Source organism: Channa argus, chromosome 9 (genome assembly GCF_033026475.1).
Source record: "Channa argus isolate prfri chromosome 9, Channa argus male v1.0, whole genome shotgun sequence".
NCBI classification, from domain to species: domain Eukaryota; kingdom Metazoa; phylum Chordata; class Actinopteri; order Anabantiformes; family Channidae; genus Channa; species Channa argus.
This window is the reverse complement of record NC_090205.1, coordinates 19,229,649-19,252,358: the sequence shown is the minus strand read 5'-3', so window position 1 is coordinate 19,252,358 and position 22,710 is coordinate 19,229,649. Positions and strand designations below refer to the sequence as shown.

Sequence of the window (22,710 nt, the reverse complement as noted above, 5' to 3'; positions counted from 1 at the left end):
AGCAGGAAAATTGAAAAAGAAAAAAATGCAGCTAATCTGCTTCTCATGGGGATCCACTGTTTTCTGTTTACAGGGGCTTAACAAATGATTAGTTGTTTTTGTGTTGTCTGCATGTGTGTGTGTGTGTGTGTGTGTGTGTGTGTGTGTGTGTGTGTGTGTGTGTGTGTGTGTGTGTGTGTGTGTGTAAACAAATGCTTTACCATAGTCTTCATGTTAAGGTCCCTTCCATGCACTAAATTCAGAGGAAGACTACAGGCCAAAGCGTGGTGGTCATTTACCAATAAAGCTGTTCAACAATCTGCAAGCTTTGCTGGTGGTTTGATATTTTCAGCTTGCATCCCCACACCTGCACACCTTGACAACAGTTATGGTTGAACCAGAAGATTTTTCTTTTTGTTATGCACTGAATTAAGACCATAAGGTTCAGTTAACAATTTTGTCAGTATTTAATATTTTGGTTCACATATGATTTTGTGAATAAATGTACCTATGATCTAAAATTGTGCACCATTACTTGCCAAGCATTCACTAAATGAAGTCATCACTTAACAATAACTAGTAGTGTTAGAATTTAAAACTGCCTGTAAATGAATTGAATTACTTATGCCCTTAAACAACAAACCGTTTTAAGATATTTGTAAAACTAATTGTGTACCTCTGTAAATATAAGCATTATATTAATGCCATTTACATCTGTGCAACAGTGGAAACTGGCCCTAATTGATCGTCGGATAAACCAGAGGCTGATGTTTGGAGTCATGTCATTTTAGGCTCTAGTAAACACTGGCTGATGAAATCACATAGCAAAACTGTGGGTCCTCAAGTCCAAGAGGAGGCAAAGCAGGAGAGAGTGTGTTTGTGTGGGTGTGTGTCTGAGACACAGAAAAGCAGAAAGAGAAAGAGAGCGAGGTTGGGGGTTGTGGGGGGTGGGGGGTGGTCACGTACACAGACAGTTGATTGTTGCCCCAAGTCAAGATGCTCAATTCGTGAAACTTCATCTTGAAATCTTGTTTAACCTACAGAACAGGACCTGCTCTGTGGTCGAACCCCCATGACATAAAGCATTTGCTGCAAACAAGCACAGTCTCTCTTTTCAAATGTTACCGTTTCCCCACAGACAATTCCCACAGTGTTACAGATTGACTGGTTTACAGCTGGGAAGCAGCAGCTGTCCAGCTCTGTGGTAAACTGAACTGCTGGAAAGAGAAATCAAAGTGTGACAGTGGTAAAGTCACATCATGGTATCACATTTTTTACACTCAAATGGGAATCTGAAAAATGACACAACAGAAGTTGAGATGATATCTCAGTCCAAATATTTGTGAAAAGCGTCCTTCAATACATCTGATGCAGGATGATTTTTGTTTCACAATAAAAGAGCACAACGTCCATTTATAAAGTAGAGGAAGTGGATTAGAATATTCTGCACTTCCACAATAAACCACCGATGGTGGAACAACTGCTCTGTGTCTTGTTTGATGTGTCATATCACCAAACCCAACCACTGCTCCACCCAAGACCACCCTGCAAGCAGCTGTTATAATTGCTGTAAGGCACATGCAAAAACATCCTCAGTGTTAGTTAGACTGTAAGTTTCTAAAACATAACCAGAAAGACAGATGATCAAGTTCCAAGGTCACAGTAATGTTATGTGTTTTTACATGTGGATATAATGTTGTGCTTGTGCTTGGGGCAGAGCCTCTCTGCTGCTCTTTGTGGGGAGGGTGTTCAGACACTTTTCAAAACAACCACTTAGTCCTCATTGGTCCTTTCTATTGTCAAAGCAAAGCACATTGTGGAACATAAACCTCAGACAAAGCATAAATGTCACCTTTGAGAAGCAAATCTGTGGAAGTTTTTGACCTTGCTATAGTTCTTGCCTCAAATTTCTCACTGGTGAAGTCATGCAGGATAAGGTGGTGGGTATTTTTACACTTTTAGGGATGAGGAACACATCTACAGTACATATCTACACCAAGGCATCAACATCTACGTGTCACATCAACATCTACGTGCCTTAATAAAAACTCTAAAACACTGACCATGTTCAATATAATTTATTAAGAACAGTCCTTTAAAAATAAAAGTGAAGTTTATAAGCAACATAATCCTGTGTCAATCCTAACCTACACTCCTGACACAAGGGAAAATAGAAGAAAATAGAAGCCCTGGGTTTATGGATAGATGGCTGAGTAGAGCCATGGTTTGTACTAAAATGTATCACTTACTTAGACCTAAAAGATACATTATGTTGTTTTCATATCTTGAAAATCTCATTATGATATTTTTACCTTTGCAGATACTCTTTCCCCACACAAATCCACCGGGGATAAACAGGAAATTATTTGATCAAGCTTGGCTTTCCTGAGCTAATTAGCATGGTCTGGAAACAATATATACAGTTATGCGGCACAGCTCCTAAACAAAAACAAATGGACCTGTTTACCACAGTCTAATGTGTCACCTGTTATTTCAGTGCAGGTATAGCAGTCAGTCACAGCACAATACTCGTTATAATTAGTCTCTAAAGAACAGCAACAGATGGAAGAAATGGAAGAGGGAGAGAGAGGAAGTCAAACCGACAGGCAGGTGGACAGAGAGAGGATACACTTTTTATGTACAGTATGATGCCTCAGTGTTACGCAAAAATGGCTTTTGATTGTGTAATACTGTGTGTGCGTGTGTATGTGTGTGTGCAGCACTGGGCACTCATGAGAAGTGGTTCAGCCTAACAGTTTCCTCACTTATAATGCAGAAAACTAAAACCTGGTAATTCTTTTGATTTTTCATGTTTTCTTCAAATTGTTTTACTGATTATTTTTGAGACATTTACGTTTTTATATAACGAGATTCACTGATTCATTTTTTCTCAGAGCTCATAGTCAACCATGCGAACAAAGAAGCTTTAGTTAATAGTTTAGATCACACTATTTCAAAGGTTAAAAAAAAATAATTTTACGCTATCTTGAATCGTTTGATGAAGTTGGTTTTAAAATATATAATTGATTAAAAGGCTATTGAACTTGTGCTTAAGTCCAGAAAATATATGTATTGTGAAAGCTTTAAAATGCACTTATTCAGAGATAACATGTAGATTATAAAACTGTTAAACCCTATAAGTGCAAAATATCAGCAGATTTATTGCAATAATAATGGCAGTATCTGCTTTTAATAACCTTTATCAGCTGACTCCCTGTCAGAGAGGTCAGAGCTAAAGAGTGTCCTCTATCTATCTAAGGAGGGTTGAAAGTCTTCAGGGGACACATTTATATTCACAGCGATGTCTCAGTTTATACACCTCCTGTAAAAACAACCATATGTTGCACTGGGTGAGCCCCATAAAACACAGCTCGTTAACAAGTCCGCACTCACACACTCACACACACACACACACACACACACAAACACCTTTTGCAGATAAGGCACATTTCTGCACTTAAATGTGAACAATATTAACATACAAAACAGAGGAACTTACACACATACTGTAGACTCACTGGAATGATGTAGAGACATTGCATACTCTACACATAGTACTGTAAAACGTGTGGTAAAAGAAGTAGACAGGCTTTGAGTGGCATGTGACTATGTGAAAACGGGAGAGTTACAAACGTCTCATTTGTCCAACACAACTGTGATGAAAAAGGTTTTGTATCTAACACTCACTTGGCTGGTTGTAGAAGCACAACTTAAAAACCATATTTGTAAATATGATAATCATATGATGATCAGTAACTTAGTAATTCCAAAACATACAGCCAGCACTTCACACATGACATCAGATTCAGAATATGTTACATCTGCCATAATCCTTCTTACTTTTAGTGACCACACCCTCCAACCTGATGATGTTGGGGTGGTCAAACTGGCCCATGATTGATGCCTCACGCAGGAAGTCCCGCCTCTGACGCTCCACGTAGCCTCCTTTCAACGTCTTTATTGCCACGGCAATCTCCTTCTTCCCTGGTGTTCTCAGGCGACCACTGCATACCTCGCCAAACTCACCTGAGGCACACACGCACACACACAAATGAAATGACTAACTCCACACAGTAAGCAGACAGCGCAGTGTGCCACCTGGGGGCAGTGTTGCAGTTCACACCTGAACGCCACCATTGTTGGCTTTTCCCTGATTGGTTCAGCTTAATAAAATTCTCTCCTCCACCTTCTAAAAAAAGCCTTGAATCTATTCTTGCACTTTCTTTTGTTCTCTAAAGCTGTTAAAGCTTTAATATTCCTTCAGTCATTGCAGGGAAAATGATAGTGAGGCGCTGGAAAATGGAAAAAAGGCATCCTCAGTAGTGTGTACAATGAAGTTTAGGGGTTTATGCCAATTACATATGTGGAATGAAAATAGATCATCTTTAAAGGCACATTTAAAGCTATTGTTATTCTAACCTACTTCCACCCATAAGGCACAAATCAGTGAGATAAGTGTGGTTAAGTGTGTGTGTGTGTGTGTGTGTGTGTGTGTGTGTGTGTGCGTGCGTGTGTATGTATGTTTATACCAGCTCCGATCACCCTCTCGATGCGGATCCTGGATGGGTCAATCTCTTTGGTGAACTCATGGATAGCCTGCGCAGGGTCCTCGTATGTGTCAGGGTCCACATAGGTCTTTATCCCGGGGAAAGGAACTGTGGACAGAGAGTGGGAAATGTAAACAGTAGCGACAATCAGCAGGATGGTATGAGATGTGTGGGTTTTTTTGATATCTTGACAATAGGGTAAAATAAACGTGTATGACCAGTTTTTAGACTCAAACAAGAATTTAAATGAAACTAATTAATTAAACTTCTTACTGCAGCTGCCAGGATACTTTAACAGTACTGCTATACTGCTGTTTTTACTAGTGCTGATCACATACTGCCCAATTCCCAAGTCAATTTTATAGTTAGCTGAAAATTTCAATAACTTTTTGGTTTAGGAAGAACAAACATATATGTACAAATCCTTGTAAGGCTAATCTTTAGTGTTTGTAGTATACTGTCACTACCAGTATACTACTGTATAACATGGCACCTGCACAGGAAACCTCCCACAGTCCCACAGCATGCTGTACCATCCCAACAGTTTGTGTTGGGATTGAGGGGACATGCGAGCTGAAAAAACAACACCACAAACAGTTGATAACAAACAACAAAAATAAAGAATATATTCTGTGACAATTTCCATTTTTACTGGTATGTAATCTGTAGTATTAAATGTTATTACAATCTGTGGGGATATACAGGCTCAAGCAACAAACAGTGAGGATTTGAGAGGAAGTGACAAAAACACACACGGAAGAGAAGAAAAAAGACCACAAAAGAAGAACCACAAAAATTGATAATATGGTCCAACTTTGGATATTTTCATTTTACATGGTATGTTTTTTTTAATATTATACATCACAAGTAAAAGAACAATAGAAAACAAAATGCAGCAATGATTCTGTCACTTCAGAAAAACGGTTTTGGACACACAGAGACACTTTTCCTCACAGTGCCTCAATGCCTCACTTTGACTCACACACATTTGCCCACGCAGACACACTAAAAGCTTGTCCCATCATCTGTATGTAGCTGCTGCTCAGCCAGACCTTTATCCAGGGTGGGGGGACTTAGCCCCTACCCAAGCAAGCATCCACCTTGCTGATGTGCCCTTGAGTAAGTCAGTGAATCTTTAACATGTTGCTGCTGCTCTGTTGCTGAACTGACCTCCTAGTGAGGGGGGGGGAGACAAAAGCTGTGTCTTTCCTTCAGGGGTTGATACAGTATCACAAAACAGAAAACAACAATCAGGAGTGAGATGCTGAACCAGCACCAGAAAAAGCCAGAGGACACTGTTCTCCTCTCAGACTTTGTGCTGAACACCACACTGAATGTGCTGAGAGCTGAGACAGGACACAGGTTGAGCTAAGTTTTGAAGATGAAGGCTTTTTATGTTAATACTAGTGAATATGTAGTAGTATATGGCAGCTTGTTAGCCACACTCAAAAACTAATCTGACACATGTTTCTTCGTTTGCCTGTAGTGGCTCTTTAGTCTCAGTCCAGCTGTTAAAATGTTCCTCTTTTCGTCTCCCTGTCTTTATCGTTCCACTAGCAGCCAGGTTGGCCTCATACTCATTTTGTCCCTCATGCTTTCATGTCTTCCCCCCGATCTTTGTCTTTCTGTGCACTTTTAATTTTTTTTTTTACATTTCTCGTCATACAGCTCTTAAAGGCTTCTCCGCCATGCTCTGAAAAACATCTCCCAAATAATGCATTTACTGATTCTTTTCTTCTTCTTTTCTTGTAACAATAGCAAATCAGTTGGGTCTATCATCCCTATGCAAAATTCAAATGTGCGTAGGCACAGAAACACATATCAAATGATCCATACAACAGCCGCTGTACACACAGAATGCAAAGAGAAGAGCAGAAGGCTAGTGGCTCACACACTCTCTTATCTCATCTCTTCCTTTCTTGCTGGCAAAAACACATCAGAGAAAACACAACCTGGCACTTTTTCACCAAATGGTTTGCTGTTCTGGCAAAAGTAATGTTCAACATGAATATTATTAAATGTTCCAAACAGATTTTAAACTCTGTTAAAATTAGAGAGTGCAGTCTTTCCCCCGCCGTCATTACCATAAATATGGAAATTGATTATCCACAACTCAGCCTTTTTGCAAAGTGAAATTTATGAAAATGCCAAAACCAGCGAGAGAAAAAAGCATCTAACACAAAGTAAAGAATGGTGCAGTGATCTGATTTACCATGTCCATTCTGATAATTGGTCCTCCTTTTCTCCTCTGAGGTCATCTTGGCCTTAAAGTACCACTGACACCTGGAAAACATAGAATAACGGCATTACTTTTTGTCACTGTGTCGTGTACTGTAGGGGTAAGTAGTTAAATAAATACACGACCCAAATATGGAGCCTGGTTTTATTAGCAATGTCATGTGCTATTTCATACAGTACATTATCAACAGTTCAGTACTGACCAAGACACAAGCATAATAGAATTATCCACATTGAATTGGCCTTTATTTACCAGTTTCTTTAAAGACATCATTATTAAGTGACCTGACTGAGAGCAAGGGGAATGGGACCCCAGGCTGGAGACCATAAACATGTGTATGTTTACGTCTTGCTTTATGTCTGTGATAAAACCACTGAAATGTTTCTCTGTAGCACAAGTAGAAAGGAGTCATAAAGTCAGTGAACTCAACTGGTATAATCAATTACACAGCAGAATATTTAAACATCTGCCACCGTACACTGTGTGTGGCCATAACAGACCATGTAAGATGGAAAAAAGCTGTGTTGTGAATTAAGCAAATGTGTGTTTTATGGATTTAGTATATCATTAAGCATTTTAATTTGCAGGAAGTAAATGACTCAAAGGTCCCGTGTTCCTGCTTCAAACAATCGTGGAGCCTCTAGGGGACTTCAACAGCAGATAGCTGAACAAGCCTCATTTTAAATAATGTACCTGAATGTTTAGTACTGCTCATTACTGATTATTACACTAATAACCAAAGAGAGCCATGTGTTCAGTTATTGACTCAGTCATATGTGGACTGGTTGTATTATAACTGTTAATTTTGTGATTTACTGCATCAAATCTGAGCAGCCTGACATGGAATTAACACCTCTTTAGGTTTTTTCCAGGAAAAGATCAACTGTGTGTGAAATACATGCTAAATACACGCTAAAGTGAAGTCTGACTATCGGCACCTAGAGTTTATATTAACCATTCCATGAACTTTCCATGTAACAGCAATAAAAAGGTTCATATAGATGCTATAGAAATCTTCAAAGAGATTAATCGAGAGTAATGAGCAAACCATAAACCCGATGGTACAAGCTGATAGAGAAAGCGGCACAATAACATCTCAGAGGCTAATTAGTCTATTAAAGGTACAATCAGACCCATATAACAAGCTCATCAAAGCTTTTACGTTTCCTGGTGAAGGCCCTACATGAGCAGGATTAAACACCACAGCAATGAGACAGAAGCTAATACCAATGATAACTGGAATAGAATAAAACAAAACAATATCACAAGGTTGATTGATCACTGGACCTTATCATCTGAAGAAAGTGCAGGCAGTAACAATCTGGCCTCGAGTTAGATGAAATGTTGTTATCTCAACACACAACTACAGCAGGGAAGTGTATTTGCACCCACTAATGCAAAAACTCCCTCATCCTTCTGTGTGTGAGAGTGCGAGTTTATCTGGGCACCGAGACACAAAGAGACAGCCAAGGACTGATAAAAAGCTGCTGCCAAGAAAGTCTGAAAAGCTGAGAGATTAGATGACAGCATCTGCAAAAGACCACAGAAGAATTTATCCAAATAGATGCTTGGATGCTGCTCTGAAATCAGAAATGAAAAAATACACAAAGTAGCACAACAGAGTCACATCCAGAACCAGCATCACATTCATGGCCATGCACAGTATATGTAACACAAAGACATTACAAACACAACAAAGGTTAAATAAATAGTTCAAATAGTTGGTGAGTTCTGTTTTGTTCTATTAAGGGCAGACTTTCAAAAGTGCACATTATAAATAACACTAGTGTGTTTATCAAAGCGAACATACTGATGTCTGATGAGCATGAAAGGCTCATTTAAAATGACAGTAAATCTCATGTTAGGACTCTACAATCTACTTTCAGAATGATTCAGGTAGAAATAACCATCGTCGGGGATTTTACTGCTACAAATTGAATTTTAGTCCATTAGCATTCTGTTCTTTTTCCAACAATTCGAAGAAACACGCGACGCCCCCAAATTATTGTTATTATACCAGAAAGAAAATTATGAATTGAACCTGTGGTCTGTCATTATTAGTCCTGAAATAACATTATTATGGCAATGATAGAGCATCATTATGAACAACAAAAAAGCAGAACTCAGGCTTGGAACTGATCTGCGTGTTCTTTCACAAATAGACAACGACTAATCCATCTCAGTCTGCTGTCACTGTGGTTACCTTTGAAAATGCAGCTGCAACCCCTGAAAGCAATGAATTCTCAAAGTGTCTAATCCTCACTGACATTAGTGACTGAATAATACATGCATCAATAAAATTGGAAGTGTCAGATGTCAGTTTTGGTGAGATTGAATGTTTTATTTGAATAATTTTGAAGTGAAACTGAACTAATGTTGAAATAATATTCCAACATTGGCCTTTTATCACTCACACAACGTTTGGTGTTTAGTAACAGCTTGATTTAAACTTGGCATGACCGTTCACAAATGCACCTGTACCGCTCAGAAAATGTTTGGTAGCTGGTCCACAAGAGGTAAAAGTACTGTTGCTAGAGGAAAGCAGTGAGATGGAAAATAATGATATGAAGCCAGACAGGTGCACTGAGATCTCACACAGGCTCACGGATGAATTTTAAAACTTATTTTGGTGTAGAGGGCTTAATTAATGACCATGCGCATGAGGGAAGCTTCCTCCCACTTCTCAGCAGTGGATCCCTGATAAATGTTCTCATATTTCATCATTTATTAGATAGAATATAGAATTCATACAGTCCCACAGCACCCAAGCACAGTTGAAAATGACAAAACCTGAGCTTGTGACTTATTTTCTCACATACTGTTTATACTGCTCTTTGGGGGATAATAAAGCTGTTGACAGTTGGTACAGAAATAATAAAAAAAAAATTTTCAAACAGATCTGACTTAAAAAAAATATTCCAACAACAGTGGCTCATTTATTGTATTTTAAGAGGCATCATATGAAAAGGGGTTGATAGGTGATGCATTAGCAGTATCTACGTTCTGCTGCAGAATGTGGCTGTGTTGGATGTTGGATGAGCGAAATGTTATAAAATCCTACCGTGACAAAGTCCAGTACTGAGTTTTATGGAGAATTCAAGCTAGCGTCTATTCAAACCTGACACTTGTTAAAGTGCCACCACATCTGCATATTAAAGAGCATCTGAAAGGGGACGTGAAAGGAGTGTTGGCCCAGTAGACGAGCAGAGCCCAGGGGCTTGAAGCAGACCCCCAACAGAGTTCTCTCTCAGTCACACTGTCACTTCAGTGGAGAATCCTCCCTTGGATGTCACTGCCTCTCCTCCAGTGCTCCTCTTGGAGATAAAGCTGTTGGAGCTCAGGGACAGAGGTCTGCGACTTGGTCCCACAGAACATCGTCATAGTGACATGAGTGTGAAAAAGAAGTCAGTACTACAACTTAAATTCACTATCTATTTCACTTCTGATTCATGTAGCCCACCACCAGTGGATTCCCGGTGTTTTCACTGTTTTCAATTAATAATTGAACTGATAAGAATTTAAAGATAGAGTTGATATATAAAGACATTTTCCAAAAATTAAATGTTTTTTGCAGGAGGTGCATAAAAGGGATGTCACTACTTCCACATCAGTACAGCCTCCACTTAGCCTCCAAGTTAGCACTGTGCTTTGTGTTTCTCAGTTTTCCTACTAAAGAATGCAACCTAATAAATGGGGGAAATGATCAAAACAAAAACAAAAAAAAGAAAACATGCTTGGGATTTCAGGCTTTCCTTTAATGTGTGCATGCACAGAGAGTGGAGCATGAAAAAAAAAAAGTGGGAAACTGTCAGACATCACAATTTGATTCTCATTTTTGTGACAGATGTGAAGCTTTATTACCAGTTCACCAGTGAGGAGTGACAGCCTGCAGCCTGTGTAATATGTAATAGGTACTATAAGTAATGGTTATGAATAATAATAGAGATATCCTGAGGAAGTATCAAATATTTAAACACTTACACATCTCTTACTGTATTTTGAGGGGACTAGAGTCTTAGTTTCCCCCTGTGTGATGTCTGTATGTAGTAGAGATATTTAGTTATGTTTTAACTAATTCAAAGTATTAACATATTCCCAGGAGGCTTCCTTCCTAAAATAATCCCCACCAGACACAAATTAGTTTGTGTAATTTACTAAACCCCTTCCAGTTAGGATCTGCTGCCTATTCATTTCTTTATTTATACAGAACAGGTTGGCTGATACAGTAAGTGCTGTTTTCAGCATTTAAACTGAACGGAAACGTTCATTTTAAACTGAAGTTGCTGCACTAACAGCAAAAGCAGTCTTGGTTTCTTCTAGTTAGTTGGGTTAGGACTCTTTCATATAACTTCATATAATAGGAAAATCATCATCATATTCAATATTTACCTAAAGCGGGAGCAGTTCTCCTCAGTATGCTTGTAGCTACAAAGGTAGGTTGTTCCAAGTATCTTGGAGAGACGCTCTTCTGTGGGTTTACAGTAGACTGTCTCAGTGTCTTCTGTCTCTGTATGTAATCCCAGACTGAATCCATGATATTGAGATCAGGGCTCTGTTGGGTCCATAACGTCTGTTGTAGTACTTGTTGTCATGTCTGAAGATATTTTGTTTATGACTCTGTCATGCTGCAGAATGGATTTGGGGCTGATCCAACAACTCCCTGATAATGTCATGCGATGGACGTGAATCCAAACACCTGACGTGCTTACAAACACAGACCATTGACCACGTTTATATCAATACAATTTTTAATTTGTGTAATTTGATCCGCATCTACATAAACTGTGATTTGTGGCATGGCTGCTGCCTTAGTCACTATTCTAATGAACAGAAAAGTACTTTATGGCCAGATATATTCCAGACTGAGCAGGTCCTGAGAATGCCAGCACTGCACTAGTGGAAAAAGTGTATGTGCAAATACTTATACTTGCATGAGTCTATGTATGCGTGTGTTTGTGTGTGTTCATGTGATCACATGTGAGCCTCCTTCTCTTTGACGACTTAACATAATCTGGGTTGCCAGATTAGAGCAGATGTCAGAGGGCTACCAGCTGCAGTTTGCCAGGCTGGGCTTCGGCTAAGTGAGGTCTGTGGGATCCCAGACATTGATAGACAGAGCAGATAACATAGCTGGTAACAGTAGCTGAGACGAGGAAAGGGGGATTTGGAAAGCTGCTCTTGACCTCTGCTGATGGGGTCAAGCTGTTCATTAAAAAATATCTGGCATGTGCCTTTATCAGTCTTTTCCAGTCCTGTCCTCTGATCCCCTTTATCCACCTATCCCTCTGTCTCACTGGCTTTGAAAAGAGGCCACACACACAAGCGCAGACAACAACAGCTATCACACACAAAGACCTTGGCTTCTTCCACCACTCGCTGGGCTGCTGAGCATTGTTTCAGTACATATTCACATGCACGTACACACTTCAGTGAAACAACATTACCTAGAGCTCTAATCAAAACGTCAGTGTAATTCAAACCACTGCTCTCTTGCCCTAACATCTCGTGGTCACCTCACCGTGACACAGCTCTCAGCTGCAGATGCCACAGAGGGCACAGAAGAAAGGAGGGATTAAAGAAAATATAGGACAATAATAAAAAAGAGCTGCAGGGATTGACAGACAATTCAACAATAAAGAACACACATACAGTAAAAGTCTTCAGCTAGGCCACATCTGTCAGATCGTGACAGCTTCGCTCTTGTAGAATCTCCCACTCGTCAAATTTAGCATGAGCAGATGCAAACATAGACGTAAATTCCAGGAGTTTTTAGGGCAGCCAGGTGTTCAAACTCCTCGTAGAGCAGGTCCTCTTATATCATCACTAGTGCTGTACAGCCTTCCATCGGTGAGAGCTGCCTGTCTGAAAGCTCTCATCTTTCTCATGCAGCTCAAGTACATTTGGAGCTTTTTTAAAACCAAAAGAGAGTAAAAGTCCCTCCTACACAGGGCAGAGGGATCACAGATGTGACAGATTGTGATGAAGTCAAAAAACACTCAAACTGCTAGTGTGACTGCTTTTAGCTGCATTCAGGTAAAAAAGGTCCTTCTTGTGCTAGAATGCAAAAAGCTAAAAGGGCTCGCTTCAGCTCTTGCACCTGTGTGTGTGTGTGAGGTTTTACAAAATAAAGTAGGAACACAGACCCACCTACACATGCTGAGATAACATCATAAAAATAAGAACGCTGCAAATCCCTGTTTTAGGTCTTCTGCTCTCAGTCTCTTTGTAGATGTGATTGACGTAAAATTCCTTTGACATTAGAATCATGCCAGAAACAAAGTTGTAGCACCTGGCCTGCTATAAAGCAGATCTTATATGTCTGAAATTTATTGATCAATTTTGGAATTTCTCTGAGAACCAGCACAGTTACTCTGAGACAAACAAACAAGAGTTTATTTTTCTGCTGGCTCCTGAAAACGTTGGGGCAAACTGTGCTGTGCTGTGTTTGCCTTACGCAATCAACATCTGGGACTGGATCATTCTCATTCTACGCTGAACGCTCAATAGGTGCAAAGCCATTAAAAGAGTTTGCTCATTTTTGAACTCTCCCTCAAAAGGTCAGCACTGTCAAAATGATTTCCAGTTGGCCAATAGCACCCATTTGTGTGTCAGGTCGCCAAAATTTGACATGAACAAGTTTGGGGATAATTTTCCTCACACCTACAAGCCACTGACTGTTACACGTAGAATTGATAGACTTTTTTCACAGAGGCATTTTTGCATAGCATAAAAAGCACAAGAGTAATTGATACCATTAAAAATAGCCTCCTTTAATTTAGGTGAGCTTGTGAGCTTCAGGGTCCTGGTTTTGTGTGTGGTGCCTCACTGCCATGGCATCCTCTTAAATGGTGTGCCTATACACACCTACTCACACACATGCAAGGTGCTCCCATGAGTCAATGGGAGCAAATTGGGGTTCAGTGTCTTGACCAAAGAGACATAGACATGTAGCCAGGAGGGACCAGGAGTCGAACCACGGACCTTGTTGTGTCACAACTGAGCATGTAAGAACACACTTCCAGCGACGTTTTCCAAATGTCAAACAACTTTATCACCAGAGCTACGAACCAACCAAACATTTTGGTTTGTGGCCTTCTGCAGGTTCTGTTAGAAATACTTAGTAAAGGATGTTAAAATAGAACTGGGTGTAAGAAAGAAAACATATTCAAGATGAAAGACAGACAATCATTAACAAACATTTGGAATAATGCTTTTATCAGTCAGTCAGAACGTTGTACATTCCTCGTCCATGCACCTTGACATCAGGTGAACTTTTTGTAGGGAGAAGGCTGGGCTGGATGAATGGGTGCTCAAAGCAGAGGACTTTCCCAAATGAGACACAGAGTTTGAGCTGTGAATTTAGGCACAACCTTAATGTTTTTAACTAAGCCTAACCATGTTTATTTATTGCCGAAACACAACCATGATGTCTTTCAATCCAGTGTGCTTGACTGTTTAGGACAAAAGACAGTGTTACACAGCCACCATTGTTGGCACTCCAATTTTAAGAGATGCCTGCCTCCCTGTGTGAGAGTACTTTTTCAACAAACACCTCAGTGGATTGTATGAGAGAGTAGGGACAAACAACCTCTAAAGGCATTAAGGTTGGAGGACTTGTTTCCTGCTTCTAATAATGATTTCCCAGGAAAAGCAAATGCTCAGAAGGTACCACTATGTCTCTGTCCTTTTATTTTTTTAATGCAGTAGTCTGTGTTCTCCAGGTTTTAGAGTTCGCTTTGATGAATTAATTTAATGCTTTTGTTTTTTGTCCATTAATTTCTCTCTTTCATTGACTGTTTTATTTCTAGGTGTCTTGTCTTATTGAACAAGCCGCTTCATTCTGATGTGTCAATTCCTCACATTAAACATTACATTTTCAGACAAAGTGCTGTTGGGTGAATGTTCACATACAGTTTATGATTTTCACTTATTCTCACAGTTACGTTCTACCTGAGCAGAAGTCTAATTAGCCAGTTTAAGTCAAAGGACCAGTTTGGGTCTTTAGGCTTTTTAAGCAGAGCTCGGTTTTGTAACCAGCATGTCAGCCAGGAGACAAGTTTGAGTAACATTTCACATAAATATTGTTGTTGTGTTTGTGATGTAGTATTTCTATTTACCAGAGCACAACTAATTCGGTTGTTTGGTGTTGGAGGCTTATCACAGCATTTTCTATAATCTTTGATAATATAAATAAATAAAAATCCTGCTTCGAATAAAGATGACTGCTGATTTCTAATCATTTTAACATTGCCAGTCTTACAGGTTTTAGCTGAAAATAAATTACAAACTGATGAATAAGACATTGGATGTTGATTTTGCTGTCCAGACTTGAGCTTCGCAATATCACATGTTTTGCTTATGTCTCCACCTTTTGTCTGTGCAGTCTTTCCTACTTATGTTTATTGCCCAAATCACAAATTGTTTCTTAAATGGAAGTTTTAAAATGACCTTGAAGATATGTAGAGTTGATAGGAAACATTTTATGAAATTCTATTTTCAAAATGTTGTGTTTTAAAAGCAGCAAAAGTGAAACACCTGAAGCAGCAGGTGTGACTTATCTGAACTGGCTGTATTCAGTTTATTTTAATACTGGATACAATAGTCACAACATCTTCGTCTTTACATCTTCATCTTTCATCGATGGATGAATTTTCATATTGTTTTCTTGGTGATGCTTCAGAGTTGCTGTTTCATTTCCTTGATGTAACATATACATTTGCGTTATTTTCTTGATAAGTATTGATGGGCTGCTATAAATACTTAGTCCCTAAATTAAAACATGGCTGCTTTCAATCACTGTGGAAAAAAACATTTTAAAAGGGAAGAGAATTATGTGTAACAGTAACATGGATTTGTGCGGTTGAACATTACTTCCTTTGTGCGAACTTCCATTTATTTTTCATTCTGCATTATCATGGTGAAATGACAACTTATTTATTTTCCAAATTCACCATTTCTCACATACAGATTAATTTGTTGTCTCTGTGGAGTCACACAATAAATCTGACAGTAGGGAGTTGTGTGTCTACCACTTATCAAATGGTCTGTGTATTTGTATACCACTTTGCTACATGGACCAAAATCACTACATCTTCTGTGATGGAAAAATATATAATTAAGTGCAAATATATTTCTAAATGTAACACCACATGTGCAACCCTATGCCAGATGCACTTTCCTTGTCTTGATTTTACTTTTATTCTGTGTTTTGTCTGTGTGTTTTGCCAAATGTACCAGAGGAAGCACATACAAAACTGCAAGCCAAGACATAAGAAGCTTATATGGTATGTGCAAAAAGGAACATGAAGTACCAACCAAACAGACCCTGTTTCAAAGCAGATGATTTGATATAACCACAGACACAGAAGCAGCAAGTAACAACTTCTTTGTTTTTTAAGTTTATAAAAGTAAAATCAGACGAGAAAGTAAAATGTTCATGATGAAGCTGAAATCTCATTCCATTTATACTGTAGTCTAAATTGGTCTTGTTAACACAAAACGAGTTTTTCAATGACTAGCAGTGACATCTTAGGGACATTCAGGCCAATTAAGTCTCTGCACATCCATAGGTGTGACTTATTCTGGCTGATTAGACTGCTTGCCTGGTTAAAGGTGGCTGAGAGCTAATGCAGGAATGACCTCAGGTTAAGAAAACTCCTTGAAGACTTTTAAACTGCTCTGCCTGGATGGATGCAACAAAACTCAAAGAGTGAGAGAAAAAGAAGTCAATCAAAGAGTTACCCCCTTGCAGCCCTAAGAGGAGGTCTAAGCCATCTAAATAAAAATACCCAAGGGAATCTACTATGGTAGAGGAGGGGCCAAGGAGTCCTCCAAATTAAATGAAAAATACCACTGTTATTTGGTAATGTCCTCCAGAACAACACAAATGGGCGTGCATACAGATATTTGATTATTACAACTCTACACCATAAATAAGAAAGCACAACAAAGTCATTTGAAGTTAGTAAAACTAACTCGGGTTAGACCTGTGTACATATTTTAAGGCTATAGCATCAATACTTTTGCAATAAAGCTGCCAGTATTCAGTACAGTATATGTAGAAGCATCAGCACCATGTACATCATCAGGGAACAACAATGGAAAACTCAACTGACAGCCCATAGCTATCTTTGAGAAAGCAAATTGATGTTCTTTGTACAATGTAACAGAAGCTAAAAACAAGGGCTGCTACTCAGATTTCAGTTAAATATATTAGTAAGAAAGTAAATATTTTCAAATGTAACAATTAGCATACTGCGGACAAATGCAAACTAAAGGAGGTGAATCATCTTACCTTCCAGTGATGAGGAGGAAGAGGGTAAGGATGACGAGGAGCGTAAAGCCACCGACCGCCGCTGTGACGATGACCAACACCTGGCCCTGATCAGAGGCCATGTCTGATGCTGAAGGAGGTGGAGAATGGGTGGGGATGTTGGGAATGGGAAGAACAGAAACACAATGAGAAAAGCACAGAGTAAGTATGAACATTTAATATAAGAGCAAGGAAGGATAAAAGTACAAAAGTGTAGAAAACATGGGGAAAAGAGGGTGGAAGCAGGATAAAGTGAGAAGAAAGAACAGAAGGATTTTCATCACCATCTTCTTAAATATTCCTATTCATCATATACTACATAAACCATAAACCATGTACACGCTCTTGACAGACAGATATTTGATCAGTTCTTTGTCATGCAAAAAACCCTCTGTTAGCTTTCTTACCAAAATGATTCATGTGCCTGCTACTGTTTAATTAATATTATTCACTCATGAAATTGTGATTTAGTCCATGATCATTTGGTTAAATTGCTCCCATTTGATATTCATGATTTTCCCATTTCTGTGTCTTGTCACAAGGCTAACGAATCCCAGATAATTGAAAGATGATTGCTATTACCAAACTTATTTCTATAATATTTCACGCTTAATGATTACGAATTGAAGATCATAGTGTGTCCTCGCGAGCCCAGTGAGTCAGGGATATGTGGGTTCATACTGTAGAGTATATGGGGGTGTGAGAGCGTGAAGTCAAGAGCACGTGTGTAAAGAATGTGAGTGTGTGTGTTTGACTGGATAAAAGTAATTATAGACCACTCAGAGGGAGGGAGAGCGAAAGTGGCCGGACCACACAAGACAATTCTCAAAATTCCTGGGCTGTCAACTTTACACATACACACACACACACACACACACACACACACACACACACACAGACAGACAAACTAAGACTAAGCAGCTGTGTTGCACTGATGCTGTACTAATGAGGTGTGTGTGTTTGTGTGTGGAGTGAGAGAGTGAAGGCTGCAGAGGACAGAATGAAGAATGCAAGGATGAGGAAGCAGATGACAGAAGAGATAAAAACAAACAGGAGAGAAAGAGCGAGGTGGAAGTGACAGACAGATACACAGACGGATGGAAAACTGAGCATATGAGACAGTGACTGACAGGTGGACAGACAGACTGATGTAGCGGGAGAGAGAGCGACAGGGGCCAAATCTGCTTTCACTTCTAGATAAAAGGCCAGACAGTACAAAGGCTTGGCCAAGCACCGTCTGATCCGCAGATAAAGCAAAGCTCTGCAGCTTTGGAAGGGGGAGAGCCACTGTGAAGCCAAATCACCCCTCAACAATACCTGACCTGACATAAAAGGGCAGCTGGACCTTTGTATTTTATGAGTAGACTTGCAATAAAGCTACTACTCATACACACTAAAAACGTTGATTCAAAATACGCCCAAACATCAAGGCTAAATTGTCAGACTGCTTTGTTGATTGTATTCCATTATTCTGTTGCCATGAGCTTTCAGGGTTTTAAGGGTTGTTAAAGAACCTGCATTAAATTCATACTACAGGGAGGCCAAGTGCCCTAGTTTAATGGGAGCCCTTGCTGCAGGTAATGAACAAGAAGTCATGGTGCATTTTAATAAATCAATTAACAATCAAATCAGATATTCTAGGGTTTCTAATATGTATTATTGTTTCATAAACCTGAAAACATTAACCTGCTTTGAAAATGGCACAATTTGCATTAACTGAACTGAAATATTTGATGTGCAGTACATTAATATCATGAAATATATACTAGATTTCCATTTATTAATTACCATCACAACTTTCAATATGTGTTTGATAAAAAATGGACATATATATATATATATATATATATATATATATATATATATATATATATATATATATATATATATATATATATATATATATATATATATATATATATATATATTTACCTAAAATACAAATTAACTACCAAAATGACATTATAAAAGGAAACGACTAAGTAGCCTTAGCTTAGCTTACAGACTTTCATTAGTAGCTTTTCTATTGCTCAACATCACACATGCAAGTAGGTGAGCTATAGAAAAGCTACTAAAGAAATTCTTTAAACTAAGCTAATGCGATTTGGTCATTTCCTTTTATAATGTTATTTTGGTAGCCACTCATCCTGGTTGACTTGTTTACAATCGTATTGCACATATTTGCACTAATAAAATCAATCTACTCTTCTGCCTGCGTTACCAGGCTAGTTAATTTACAGTACCAGCTCCCAAATTAACTTTTACATCTTACACACCAAGTACAAAAAAAAAAGAAGTAGCAGATTCAGAAATAAAAAGGAGTATAATTTGGCTAAAAAAAGTGTCATCACAAATGTGTGTGCTGCAGTAAGCTGAAAACAGGAAATTGTGATTCTGACACATACAGTTCTTGTAATTGTTGAAAGAAATCATGGAGTTTCAATCAAACGTGAATAACTAATAAATATTCTGAGGGAGCCAGGACTGAGACATGAAAGTTGAGTGTTGAAGAGTCACATCTGTTTACTGTTGCTGCTGTTTTTGGGCTCATATCCAGGTTTATTCTTGGCTGCTCTGTCACTGTTGCAGGCTTCCCTGAGAGCTGCTCCAGGCTGCGTGAACTCCATCTGACCCTGAATGGATGCCTGGAGCTAACGTCTTCCAACTTTGACAGGAAGATGAGCCATATACACCCATAAACATTAAACAACATTTTTTTAGGTGTTTGTAAAATTCATTATATCTGATGCAAACGTTAAAGCTGAAACTTTTTCAGCCACTCTCTCAGCTTAAATGGCAAAATGTTATTGTCATGTCAAAAAACTGCCCACTCATTTCCTTTCCAACACAACCCAAGTGCTTATCTTGACATTCACCACGAACCAATTTTATTGCTTGCATGGGTTTTTTTCCTCATTTTGTCAGTTTGTGTGCATAAATACATTCAAACAACGAGAGATCTTTCCCCCACCACATACAACGTCAACTGAAATGCTGGCGATGGCCTAAGGTACTTACAGTCTCCTGTCGTTTCGTATTCATATTTAGGGGAGTAGGAGCTGTATCCAGCTGGTGTGCGCGTGCGTACACTGAAGACGTACCAAGTCGCTGGTTTTAAACCTGAGATGATCACACTTGGAGCCCTGGTGCGAGTGGACGAGTAGCTCAGCTGCTCATGTTCCTGTGGGGGAGAGTGGAGGATCATCAAAACAACCTGAGCATGCAGAACGGGGCTTAACAGAAATAGATTTACTCACTGACATCTTAGATTGACCTATTTGAGGTGCATTGCATGTTTCCTTCAATTTACTCTCACAATACTGTATGTGTGTTCACTATGGCAGATGCTGATTGCACAGCCAGTGATTAGAACTACATTCTGCCCACATTACACTAATGAGGGGCATCTCAGCTACAGTATAGAAGCCCTTGTGCATACATATTGACTTTAAAATAATGTTGCATGTAATTATATACAGTGAGATTACAAACAAACTACCTAAGACAAAGTCTTGTTATCTCTCCCTGGAAGCATATGGAGTATTTTATAATCATATAATGGGTACTTCAGATTGTATTTCTACATTGGGACCCTTAAATTTGAGGAAAAAAGCTTTCTCTAGGCAAGAATGGTCTGGATCTTTCTTTTGGCTGATAAGAAATAATTAGCTGATGCGGCTGGATGTTACTGAACTCAACTAACTGTCATACTACTATTACTAATGCTAAAGGGCTGAGAAACCAAATCAAACTGAAGAGGTGAAATCCTCATATTTGAAACCTTCACATGGCTTATTTGACTGCACAAACAACTTGCACCAATGTTGTGCTGAAAAACATAAGCTGACTTTTGAGACATGAATTCCCTTTATTTTGGCAACATAATAGGTGACATGGTATCAGACTATAATCCCAGGTCAACAGCATTTTACTGTATGTGAATGTGGCAAGGTTTTAAGTTAGTTAAAGCTTTGCAAATCTTTAGTCCAAGCCCAGATTTACTTGATTGGTTCTCAAAATCCTACATGAATTCATTGCTCCTAATAGCTGAAATGTTACGGATTGTAGTTCGGTCAGTAACATATGGATTTTAGAATATACTTGGATTGACCAGAGGTTACTGCACCTTTTCATAATATTTGATCTCATAGTCGAGGATGGGCAGAGTTGATTGTTCTGGTTGCTGCCAGGAGAGAGCAATGCTGTTGGGAGAGGCCCAGTCCTTCTTCAGTGCCCCAACCAGAGATGGACCTGATTCAAACGGACAACATACAAAAGCTTCAGTGTGTGATGGTGACTTCGGCCATCTCGCTGAGTAAGTAATTAAACTGGTTTGAGTAACAAATTGGTTTTAGACTTGAAATGTAACGGTAAAGAGACCTGCAATCATTTGGGAAAGTGCTCCCAACACTTTTCTACACATGCAGTAACATATAATAACTAAGCGAGACATATATTTTTACATTTTTTGCAAATGTATTGTTGAGGGTAAGACTTACTTTGAAATGATACTAAGAGTAATACTACACTCATTTTTTTATGTTCCTTCAGTAACAAAATCAAGTAATAAATAAAAAGAAAATTATATCAAAATAATGTAATAATCTTATGCACATGCTCTTTAGCATAGTCCAAGTGTGCTGCCATGTATGTCTAGAAATAAGCAATGGCTTCCTGCCTGCTTTTCTCCTAAACAACCCCGATTTGTGAAGACCATGTTTGACTTTTATTCCAATTGCGTCGTGGGATTTTGTCAGGGTTGTTTTGGATTGTCAAATATCTGGAGCAAGTTTCAGTTATTTTTCTTGGTCTAAGTCTAAGTGTGTCTTATGATGTTCTGATCCCATTGTTTTTGTTGCTCTCAGCACACCACTGGAGGCAGACTTTGGAGCATTTAAAGTAGAAGCTCATTTTCACACACCTGGTGCCACATCAAGCTTTAGTTTTTTTTAAATAAAGATCAGACACCTGGTTTTACATAATAAAGTTAATTAAGGTGTTTATCAAGGTGGGATGCAAAATTTTGCACTGCGATAATTTTTCTTTTTATACTCTCCTTGACTGTTTCTGATTTCTGATGATGAGGGAACATTTTTCCTAGCTGAATGTGCATTAAATATTATGTTGATGAAAAAACATTCTTCGTTACCATCTGTTACCTTTTTTGCTGTTTTAAGGTGGTGTTTTCATTGTATTGAATTAGAAGCTACAATGTCTAATCCATCATGATCTAAACCACTTATCCAGTTAAGGGTCACAGGGTGCTGGAGATGATCCCGTGCTGTCACTGGTCAAACAATGTGGTACACCACAGGGCACAGGGTACATTCAGGAGGAAATTACTCAGAGAAAACCCTCACAGACATAGTTAGAGCATGCCAGTTCCACATAGTAGCGGGCCACCATGCTGCCCAAATACTTTTACAAATACAAATTTTTCCAAATACATTTACGATAGTAATTTGATTCTACATGAATGTAGCTGCTTTTAGAAGACTAGCTGAATAAATCAGTTCTGGAGCTAAACAGGGACGGCTTAATTCTACATACTGCAAATACATTTATTCAAGTGTGTGCTTGATGTGGTTCTGCATAAAGTTTCAAAGTAAAATGCTATGGTAAACTTGAATTTA

The 22,710-nt window shown here is 38.8% G+C and overlaps 1 protein-coding gene across 4 annotated transcripts in view; it reads right to left on the bottom strand.

Annotated features, from left to right (window-relative positions):
- Positions 1–22,710, bottom strand: part of LOC137133269 (ephrin type-A receptor 6-like) — a 151,844-nt gene that overhangs the window by 8,244 nt on the left and 120,890 nt on the right. For 3 of the 4 annotated variants that reach the window (XM_067516724.1, XM_067516725.1, XM_067516722.1), the window contains 6 exons: positions 21,204–21,328; positions 20,096–20,258; positions 17,060–17,168; positions 6,739–6,809; positions 4,509–4,634; positions 3,820–4,005 (listed from right to left, as the gene is read on the bottom strand). In XM_067516724.1, the coding sequence (XP_067372825.1) occupies positions 3,820–4,005; positions 4,509–4,634; positions 6,739–6,809; positions 17,060–17,168; positions 20,096–20,258; positions 21,204–21,328 (780 nt within the window). The remainder of the gene's footprint in view (positions 1–3,819; positions 4,006–4,508; positions 4,635–6,738; positions 6,810–17,059; positions 17,169–20,095; positions 20,259–21,203; positions 21,329–22,710) is intronic. The other variant, XM_067516726.1, reaches the window with a different exon arrangement.